This window comes from Temnothorax nylanderi, unplaced genomic scaffold, assembly GCF_030848795.1.
Source record: "Temnothorax nylanderi isolate EJ_2023f unplaced genomic scaffold, tnyl_v1.0 TNYL_tig0004_pilon, whole genome shotgun sequence".
NCBI lineage: Eukaryota > Metazoa > Arthropoda > Insecta > Hymenoptera > Formicidae > Temnothorax > Temnothorax nylanderi.
The window spans coordinates 252,027-263,264 of record NW_027249066.1 but is presented as its reverse complement, the minus strand read 5'-3'; the positions used below and the strand labels follow the sequence as shown (position 1 = coordinate 263,264).

Genomic DNA, 11,238 nt, shown 5'->3' with positions numbered 1-11,238 from the left:
TCACATACCTCAAATTATAAAATGGCAAATGATATTTTAACTTTTCCACATCTATCAACGATCATCAGGGTATAAGTACTTGACGTGATAATAGACAAAAAATTCTATTGATTTAGGCTGACTAAAATCGATCGTAAAACCGCAGACGTATTCATTGAAAAATGACTGTTATACCTACATACTTTTGCAACTTTTGTTTATGGCTATAGTTTATCGTTATTGATATCTCTTTACATATACGTAGAGGAAAGTACCCGATTATGAGATACCATATCTATTTTGTGTGATTGCCGAAAGTCTATGGGCAGAATTGAAAAAAATAGTAGGTCATTTTGAAGGGAATTTAATAAGCTTTAAGATGCTGAAATGTAAAATTTAATTTAAATATTAATTTTGCTGAAAATTAGAAAAATGTGAAAAATGAGCTTTCAAAAAAATCGAAAAAGTGTGCTCCTAATATGAGAGACCCCGGAAAATCGCTAATAAATTGCAAAATACATCATATTGCAATTAAAAATCTTTATTTAAAGTTTTTGAAAGACAAATGTAATGGAGAAGCATATTTGCAACAATCGTAAACCCACTTATACTCAATATTGTACCTAATCTTCCCCCTCCACCCTTTCCCCTCAAATCAAGGTCAGCACAGTCTTATAAATTCGTATAAACCTTCCCTTAACGTTAATATAGTATTTTCTCTTCTTTTATTACTATACAATAACTTTCATACTCCAGCAACCCAGGAGTACCCTGAGTATCTCATGTTACGAGCACCACGCCTTGCGGTTTCGCGATCACCAAATCTAATCTCTACAATTGAGCAACTCAACATATCTCGTATTTTCCTATTAATACGACCTTACTCTATCGCTGCATGCAGAACTTATTGCCAAATATTTATTAATTATATAATAAACAAGGTTTAAAGACTCATATCCATGGCACTTGACAACATCCAATTTCACAATTACTTTCTCTGCAACGACTACACGCACGATCAAACAATGAATTTTCCACTAAATAGGTTTTACCCCAAGGGCAATAAGTTCATGGTGGAACCAACAGATAGGGCCTATTAGTTTAGCAGAAACCTCGCTGTCGCATATTAGGAGCCTATCTCATATTCGGGTACTTTCCTCTATATGGACCTATTTATACTTAATATTAAATATATAAGATTGTTTGATAAATTATTCACTATGAAGGTAATAGATTAAAGTATAAGTTTACGCAAACTTTGCATTAACATATATATAATAAATATACAATAATAATATAATAAAATATATAATTATATAATAATAAAGTAAAACAGGACCGATATGATATACAATCGATTAGAAAGAAAAACGCCATTTATTGTCCGGATACCAAGGATACCAAGATCTAATCCGGACTGTAAATGGCATTTTTTCCTCTAAAATATATACAATGGTAATAAAAATGCAACGATGACGGAAAATGCTGCGAGAGGCGAATAATCTGACAAAAATCCGAATATCAAGAGACACGGTAGTGTCTTGCGCCAAGTAGGTATACGCGCTAGCCGGAGGATGGCTGGTGGATGGCCGATGGATTAAACGCACGCCGGAGGATGGCTGGTGGATCAAACGCACGCCGGAGGATGGCCGGTGGATTAAACGCACGCCGGAGGATGGCCGATGGATCAAACGCACGTCGGAGGATGGTTGGTGGATGGCCGATGGATTAAACGCACGCCGAAGGATGGCCGTTGAATTAAACACATGCCGGAGGATGGCTGGTGGATGGCCGGTGGATTAAACACACGTCGGAGGAGGCCAGTGGATTAAACGCACGCCGGAGGATGTCCGGTGGATTAAACGCACGCCGGAGGATGGCCGAATCGAGACCGCACCGCAAATAGCGAAAGATAATTTGTAGCAAGAAAGCCGCATTTTACGCGAAATCGATATCTTGTGCAGCGCAAAAATTATTCGTAGATTGTAATAACGCAGACATGTTGATGTTGTTGATAGTAGTATCGAATGCACGATAACGCGAGTTTTCGCGAATAACGATGTCTACATATAATCTATTAAGTGGTAATCCAGCCTATCAGTATTTCATTTGCGTTATTGGCTATCTCGTCCGATATCCGCGAACATCGGACGTCCGCATGATTCGGGAAAACGCATTTGCGCCGGTACATGTGTCCGCCGCGTCCAGTACTCATGGCGGCTTTATACGTACTCTTTATGGACAGAGCGTATCGGTCACTGCCAGTAACAGGGAAATACTGCTCTTGCTGCTAACTATTGCCTTTTGCTCTAATTGTAAGTTATAGCGGCGCGTATGGATCCAATGTCATATTGGCCGTGTGCCGTTTATAATTTTTCCATAGTCTTTTGTGCCCTTTAACTTTGTCGAACAGATGCCGCATGCGCAAAGTTTTGAAGTATTTTCAAAATTCTCTTTAATGACATTGAAGAAACAACTCAGTCGTGATCAGCGAATGAATATTTGCAGAAAGGTTTGCATCATGCCTCCAAAGTTGCCGACCGCGTCAAACTTACGATAAAAATATCTTTTCAAACCTATTTTCTTTAAAATTATTAGAAAATATTGCAACTACACTGTAAATCTAAGTGTTTTAATTAATACACTTTTTTGTAGTCACTTTTTAAACGTTACTTTAAACGCTTTTTCGATTAATAAGTGTTTTATTTTAATTCGGTTTTAGTGTTTTATATATATTTAGCGTGTAACGCTTGAAAAACGCTTTATGTGTTTTTATATTGAATACGTTTTCTAAACGTTTAAAAAGTGACTAAAAAAGTGTATTAAATAAAACACTTAAATTTGCAGTGTATGCTTTCTAAAAAAAATCTTAATTTCTCTTGTCACTCTCATACTTATAACAGACTAATAATTTCCTTCATTTAATCAGAGTTTAGTTTGCAGTTGCTTCATTTAATAATTATAAATTTGTTTAATTTTCCGTTTCTTTGGATTCAGACTTTTGCGTACCGAGTCGCCTCAGCAAGCGTTCAAATTATCGTTACGACGAGAACGTGACAAGAAAGAAGATGACCTTTCTATTCAATATGTTCCTTATACTATCGTAATTACGCTAGTAATTTACAAATTTACATCTAGAATCGAAACTACATGTTCAGTTAAGAGGAATAAAAAACGTGAAGTTTATATATGTATATATACATATTTTATAGTAATACGCCAGATTATACGATAAGTATTTTTTATATAATATTTCTTTACTGAATTACTTCTTTCTTAAATTAGCAAAACGATCTACGAATACGATGGACAAGATTTTATTGTAGAATCATAGATATATGTATATCTAACATATAATTGAATTCAAATCCTATTCATGTGAAGTAGATTTAGTTACTTATTCTTATTAAATATTAATATATGTATATGCTCGTACAATAATTTCTTCTAAAGATTTTTCCTTGTAGTCTGTTTGTAATGTCATCCACGAATACTTGCGTGTCAAAGTTTCGCAACATTATTTGAACAGATGTTTCCTCTCGCGACTATACTATTCCAAGGGCATCGCTCTATGATCCTCTTATGGTTCAAATTTAGAGCACGCGTGCGGTAGTAAATTGCTAGGTTTTTCCCAAGAATATGCGGAATTATGTGATTCTCCATTCGCGAACCGCTTTGTGTGTGTGTGTGTGCAGATCGCATCATAATTATACAAAATATTTTAACCGTTTAACTTATTTAAATTCAAGACGAATATATTTAATCTCTAATCTACTTTGCAAATTTCAAGAACTAAAATACTTATTCATGAAAAGTCTACGGTCGGTATTCATAGTCGGTTCTTATATTTAAGACCGTCTTAAGTACGATCTTAAGATGTTATGAACCAATCACAGAGACGTATTAGCATCTTAAGATATTACTTAAGACGGTCTTGAAATCGAAATGAGATCTGACTATGAATACCGGCCTATGTTTCTTATTCAAGAAGTCACAAAATACATCGTAACTTCGTACATTATTCACGTAGATGTTGAAAGTTGAAAGTAAGAAACAAATAGACTTTTATGAGTAGATTACATGTAAGAGAGAATTATAAAATGTAACTTTTGCTATATGTGCTCACGTATTCTATCATATAATAGTATCGCAAAATTAGAATTGATAAAATCAATTACAGATTAGCAGAAATCTATTTTTAGAGTATTTTTAAAAATAAATTGGCTGCCCATCTTTAGAAGTATAATTTGTTAAATCATAATATATGTGTGTTCATTGAATTACAATTGTATTTCTTTTTTATGTTTTATCTTTTTGTATAGTTAATATACATATAAAATATTAAAATGTTTTATTATAATTTATACAAAAGATTTTTGCCGATATTGCAGTATTAATTGTATAAGTGAAAATTTCTCATTTCTAATCAATTTATTGCAGAATATTAATAAGTAATACAATTTAACATTGAAAGTACTTATATTAAAACTTCTAATGCACTGTAAAGAATAGAATAATAATCCATTGTAATTAATGTTATCAATTATCATGAAAGACTGTTATCATATACGAGATATGGAGACTCTCGCATTTCGAGTTCGTAATACGATATCGTTTGTTATTTCAACGTCATTTACGTTGCTGACAGTTGTTGCAAATCGAAATCGTCGCAACAGATTTACGATTATCGTCGCCACGGATAAGTACGTATATCTTTGACCTAAAAGTGGAAAATGTAAAGAAGAATGTAAAGTGTGGAACAAATAAAGCATTAATCACACAATCGATAACTAATAAACGTCTTAATATTTAACGAAATATATTGAATGTGGATATTCTATGGTAAACTTTTACGACTTGTTTCATTTAAAATAATGCAAAAATCTTGGAATGCATTACGAGTTTCTCGAAAGAAAGCAAAGCTCATGAACTTTAATGGAAATTGAGTATGTAAGACGACACAATAGAAAGATAATTTAACAAAATTTTCCCAAACAACTACATGGTTTTTAAAATAAATAACTTATATTATAGAATATTTACCTAAACAATCTCTGAGGCCCGTACCAAACGGAATATACGTATAACGAAGACGGCTGGACGAATTTTCAGGCGAAAATCGTTCAGGAATGAATTCCAATGGCTTATACCAATACGCAGGGTTACGATGAATAGCAAATACTGGAATCATAACGTAACATCCATCCGGCAAAGTACATGATTCTGAAATGGATAAAGCTCCTTTTCGTAACTTCAAAAAAATATTACATTAATCTAATAATTCATATTAATTTTATCCATAGACTTAGTAGATAATGGGATATATAAGAATACCAAGCTTTATATCTCCTGTAAGTTGACGGGAAATAATAGGTACTATAGGAAACAATCTAAATGTCTCTTGGTACACCATATGAAAATACCGCATGCTAAGGAGATGTTGGGCATCAATCTTGTTATTATTAAATGTGACAGATATTTCCTCTCGCAGTTTTTCCTAGGGAATCAAATGCAAAGACAATAACAAATAAACATCTAAAAAATAGTATAAGAAATTAACTTAGTGTTATTCCAAATTAATTTAAACAATAAGCTGAACAAATGATTGTTAGAAAATAATTATTCTCCTACAATACATAATACGAATAAAACATTTTTTCATCTTATGTTGTTTTGTTTTTACTGCACAAAGCGTAGATATACAATAAAGTATACAAGAAAGTATTTTTCTATACATATAGTGTTCATATTATACTGTAATATTTGTAATAATTTTACTAACTTGCACTTCTGTATGCATTGCCAGCATAAGTATAATGAAAGTTGTCAGTTCCGTAATAACACTTTGAATCTGCGAGACATAAATTAATATTAATATAAATATATACTCGTATAATATTAAGCTTTTATAGAATAAATAAAATTACAACAGCAAAAAAACTTCTAGCATCGTCGAAGAAATTCTCGTCGCTCACTTCGCAGGATTTGCTCCTAACATTATTACGTAGTTCTTCCACACGATTCCAGTAGTTGGTGAAAATAGGTTTTGGCCTTTGAGAAATCTCATTATTATCTTGTAGAGCAGTGTGACTTGTTGCCTTTCGTGCTATCTACATTAAAAAGTATATTGCTTTTTAAAATGGACATAAATAACAGTACTGTCACTAAAATTCCTATTTGGAATATAATCTTATTATAAAAATACTATTAACGGTATAGAAATATCAATAACACGATGTCTCATACTAAAGTTCGCGAATTAGCGACATAGTTAAATTGCGACTTTATTTAAAATAATTCCTCTTGGAATGCCATGTGAATGCCAGCGTTTCTTTTACCCTTATATTTTACTTTAGCAGTAATATTTTTCGAATTTGCTTTATTATTGCAGTTCTTAATGTTTCCATCCATATTGCTTTAACTATTATATTATCAATATTTCCAAAATATGTTTCTTTTACGTTTTTTTCGTGCAAAAAAATTTTTGTTTTTTTTTGGAAATATAAAAATATCACAGAAAAAGATCTAGTGAATAAAAAGAATATTCGATCATAGTAATTTATTTGTTGGTCAAAAGTTTCCCTCAAACCTTGTGCGCACAGTACACACTGTCGTAATGTAAGAACTATTTGATGAGCTGTAACACAAACTGAGTTTGAAATGATATGAAAGATAGAAGAGACGTTAGAATTCATGTACAACGTCCACCAAAGAGGCCACTTTGCAGAACAATCACACTCTACCTTAGCAAGTAAATATGTACTGGCGCTTATGTTCGTGAACTTTACGTGAACATATGGGTACTAATTGTAAGTATATATGAGAACGCATCTCTCTCAATGTAATGCTTATCGCATTAATGAGAGCTAAATATCTCAGAAGCATATATGTTTTGATCGTGCAAGATGTGACAATCATATTTTCTCGTATGTCATAAACTTAATGACTTATATCAAATAGTTATATAAAAGACATTTGTGTGAAATTTACATTGTAGATGAAATCTAGTATATTCTCTCGAGCGATACGCAATTGTTTTCGGCTTTCAGTCAGGGGCAAAATGGATTCCAACTGTAGCCACGGTTTTATTGTTCTGTTATATGCATCTTTGATCAATCTGCAATAATTATTAAAATTATTAATTAACATATGAATGATAAAGATGCTACTATAAATACATACTTTTTCTGCCAATACACTAGCTCGTCGTCTTCACGCTTATGTTCTGATCTTTGAATACCCATCATTGTCACTGTAAATTAACATTTGTCAACTTTTGATCGTGCGTAGCATAATTAATAATAATAGTAATTTGTATCTCAAAGTAACTTGTTAAAAATCAAATTATAGATAAAATGTTCTCTTTCAAGTACGTGGGGGTACCATAGATCTCACCTAAAAATGTATCAAACGCGTATTGTACCATGTATGGTTTAAGCTCAAACATTGGGCCATCAACATTTTTTTCTATAGTGCTTGCACAAAGATTGCTATAAGTATCGAAAAATGTTACATATTTGGATAAATACTTGAGATTCAAGAGGGGCTCTATTATTTTTCGTCGAAGCCTATGAGCTGCACCTATCAATATCAAAGACAATATTAAACATGAGAAAACAGATACCTACATCATATCAATTTAATACTAATTTTTTACTAAATTAAATCTATATACTGTGTTATTATTGCATAAAATTCAATATTTAGTTAAAAAGATAAGTGTACAAAAAACAAATATTTGTCATATTCTGATATAATACCTGAAGTTCTGATAAGTCCATCACCAAGAAACATCTCCCATGTTTTGGTCACTGAACTTTTGTAGTTGCCATTTTTGTTCGCGAGCACACACTGCATGTTTAACTCGATGTATTTTCTGTCGTGATTACTACTTTTTTATGAACTTACCTTATAATCCTCGGGTTTCGCAAGTACTACGAACACATCAGTTCCAAAGATAAGATGAGTAAGGTTTCCATATTTTTTAGTTATTGAATCTACAGAATTTAGTAAATCTGCAAAATTATACATATAATATCGTTTGTAAAATTAGCAAGATATTTTTGGAAAAATAGTTTTAAAAATTTGCAAATTATAAAATTATTAACGTGACAAAAATCGATATTTATATGATATATAAATAAAAAGGTATATATTTACTTCAAGTATTTTGATTCAACATCAAGCTCAACTTAAATAGATGTTACGCCTTAAAATTATAATTAAAGACATTTTTAATCACCTTTATAATTGCAAGCAATTTGCAATGAGTTGACAAAAGATGAAAGTATAGACGCACCAGGCAGCGAAAAAGCAAATTCTAAATTTCTTTTTAATTTGTAAATTTCTTTCCTATTTACTTTGAAAATAAATATCATAAGCAAAATTGGAACAATTGTTGCTAAAAGTATATCTACAAAAATAAATATATTTTAACTGGTTATATGATTGATATACACATTAATTTAGTAAGAATTAAAGATACACATTAATTTCATAAGAAATAAATTGCCATTTTCACTCATTTACCCAACCATATATTGTTCATATTTTGTATTAATACTAGAAAATGTCTGAAAATTTTATACATGTTATTTAAAATATAATAACAAGTTTTAACAGTAAAAAAATAGTAATAACAAAAATATAACTATTAGATAATTATCCAGAATAAAAAAATTTCTTTGCATTAGAAAAAATGGTCTTCGGGAGAAGCAAGAATAAAAATAATGATTTGCTGCAACTGTATCACGTATTATTTAAAAATTTCGTGGTCTGTCAGAATAACAATCAGATGTAAAACTTGATATATTAAATATTAAGCTAAGATATAACCTTTATCAGAAATACTTATTCTCTGCATTAAAAAATACATATTAAAATCTTATTTAATATGTTTTAAATGTGTAATGTTAGGTATTTGCAATGTGTATATTCGCAATAAGTTCGTATAAAGTACCATTTTTAAATCTTGTATCTACTTACGCATGTTTCACTGTTTCTCCTTTATCCTTTCGATTTCCAATATTCGAAAATATTCTACGAGTTAATAGATCTCGATTATATTTATTTCACAATTATTGTTATTATTCTACTTTTTATCACCCAAAATGCAACACATTCAGAACATATCAGGTAAATTGCAACAGAAAAGGTACATGAGTAACATGAGTAGGGCCTTATATAAGCAAAGATTGATTGTAAATAGTTATACATATAATATATAACAATCGATTTTAAATTTTAAATGTTACGATAACTTGTAGATATTAGCATAGATAATTTAACAAAAATATATAACATGCCAATAAAATTTACATCTATCTTATGATACCTATACTTTAAAATATAACATAAGTAATAAAAGTCTTATATACATCACTGAAGTACATCTTGATCAAAATAAAAAGTTTAACCTTGCTTCTCGGTATTGTGCAATCAAAACTTTTCATTTTTAGATCAATTATTGTTATTTCTATTTTCCGCTTACATATTCTATCTCACGTTTTAAAATTGTTTTAAGGAATATAATATTTTACATCTCTTAACGTATTTATCTTAGTCCTAAAAAGTCATCAAAAAGTCTTTCCAAAAAATATATTTTTATTGTAATTTATGATTGCAATATTAAGTTGTATTTTCTAGATCTCAAAAATTTTTGTCATTTTATCCATCATACTTTTATTTTATATTTTTATATAATTGTATTGTTCGATATATTGTGAACTAAAATTAAATTTTCTGAAACTTGTTCTCCTCGCTATTGATTCTATTAACACTTGATATTTAATACTCGATAAGCATAGCGCATAATGAGAAAATCAATTAGAAACGATATATTACAATACGAGTATTTTGGCTGATATTTAAAAAAAATGGATGGATAAAAACACGACATTGGTGTAGTCTTATTGTATATAATTAAAAACTAAAAACACTTTTACTATATAAATCAAACCCAAGATATATCCATTAAGCCTACTTAGAATTTGATCAGCAGTTCTAAACAGTTATTAAGATCTGATAATCTCGGGTACTCTCAACTCTCCTCGCGTAAAGATACACGGTCTCGCGTTGCACGTTTACTTAGCGCGAGACACTACCGTGTCTCTTGATATAGTCTTGTTGAAGTATAGCATTTCTTTTTTCCATAAACTCTTTTATAGATTGCGTCTAACTATTAATTATTTATAGATTATAGACTAGCGTAATCTGTACTTACCTTTTTTTAAAAAAATAATTTTTTAATAATATATTTTTTTAATATGTTAAATATTTTTAAGCAATATATGATTTAAAGACAGTATAATATTTATAATGCTTTTATGTATTCTGCAATATTTTATTTTATTTGTCTTAAGACTGTGTTATTGCTCATCCTTTGTAATCATAATATTCTTAATAATCTTTTCCATCCACAAAATTACGAGAAATAATTTCGCTCTCTTTTTTCCAATAGCCTTCTCTTTCTAGATCTCCATTAATCTCGTAGAATATTTTCGCTTATTGAAAATCAAAAGAATAAAAGAGAAACAGTGAAGCATATGCAAGTATAAAGTTGGCCCATAATTAGTGCGATAGGGTTGGCTGGCCGTTTATATGCTCTATTCCAATCATTTTTTGAATGAAAATTGTATTTATTACACGAAACAGTATATTATACAGTTGCAAGAAACTTCATTCTAACTAGTAACAGGCTTAACTTTATTCATTGACGATGGAGAATATTAATACAAAATTTCGAGAGGCTCGAAATTTTACTTTGCTGTTACTAAATCAGTTTTTTTTATTTCTTAACTGCAATATTATTCCGATTTTAATGAAACTCAGAGCTATGTGTAGCTATGTTCTAAAAGGATCATTTTGCGATTTTTTATTCATTATTCCTCTTAAGATAAACATTTAAAAAAGTAACGTGAGCAACATACCCCTAGGGTCATTTTATAGCCGGTTTCCTCTATATCATACAGCTTTAGTCGGACAAAGAGAAAAGCTGAGAAGATAAGAGACAACTAAACCAAATAAATATACTTTATCTAAAATATGGAGCGCTGTGAACATCTTAATGTTTATTTTATTTATATTTTTCGAACTGCAGACTAATATAGAGTACTAGTATAAGTTATTTAGATCCCGTTGATACAAACTTGACAAAACGAATGCAACTGCGATAGTTAACGCACTTTGTACTGTTGTACGCTATGCATTCGAACGATTATTTTCGAAATTCTTTTCTGATCTAAATATCAAGAGTGATAA

General features: G+C 30.4%; 1 protein-coding gene across 2 annotated transcripts; it reads right to left on the bottom strand.

The window, feature by feature from the left end:
* Positions 1 to 504: 504 nt before the first annotated feature.
* On the bottom strand, positions 505 to 10,901 carry LOC139772898 (cytochrome P450 4C1-like). Of its 2 annotated transcripts, none has more exons than XM_071706935.1 (12): positions 8,965 to 10,901; positions 8,222 to 8,392; positions 7,888 to 7,994; positions 7,740 to 7,830; positions 7,375 to 7,560; positions 7,162 to 7,231; positions 6,970 to 7,096; positions 5,907 to 6,089; positions 5,762 to 5,830; positions 5,314 to 5,476; positions 5,023 to 5,202; positions 505 to 4,699 (listed from the first exon to the last, which is right to left on the bottom strand). In XM_071706935.1, exons 1-12 carry the CDS (start codon positions 8,966 to 8,968, stop codon positions 4,542 to 4,544), a joined length of 1,509 nt encoding a protein of 502 aa, XP_071563036.1. In that variant the 5' UTR covers positions 8,969 to 10,901; the 3' UTR covers positions 505 to 4,541. The 2 variants fall into 2 exon arrangements, with proteins under 2 accessions (XP_071563036.1, XP_071563046.1); XM_071706945.1 differs by having other exon boundaries at positions 5,955 to 6,089.
* Between the last annotated feature and the right edge of the window lie 337 nt (positions 10,902 to 11,238).

What these genes read in the sequence shown, in the direction of transcription:
- LOC139772898 (XM_071706935.1), bottom strand. An exon ending in TGGACTTATCAGAACTTCAG is followed by an intron (nt 7,561 to 7,739) that starts GTATTATATCAG and finishes TGATATTGATAG; the next exon opens with GTGCAGCTCATAGGCTTCGA. An exon ending in TACAGGAGATATAAAGCTTG is followed by an intron (nt 5,203 to 5,313) that starts GTATTCTTATAT and finishes TATCCATTTCAG; the next exon opens with AATCATGTACTTTGCCGGAT.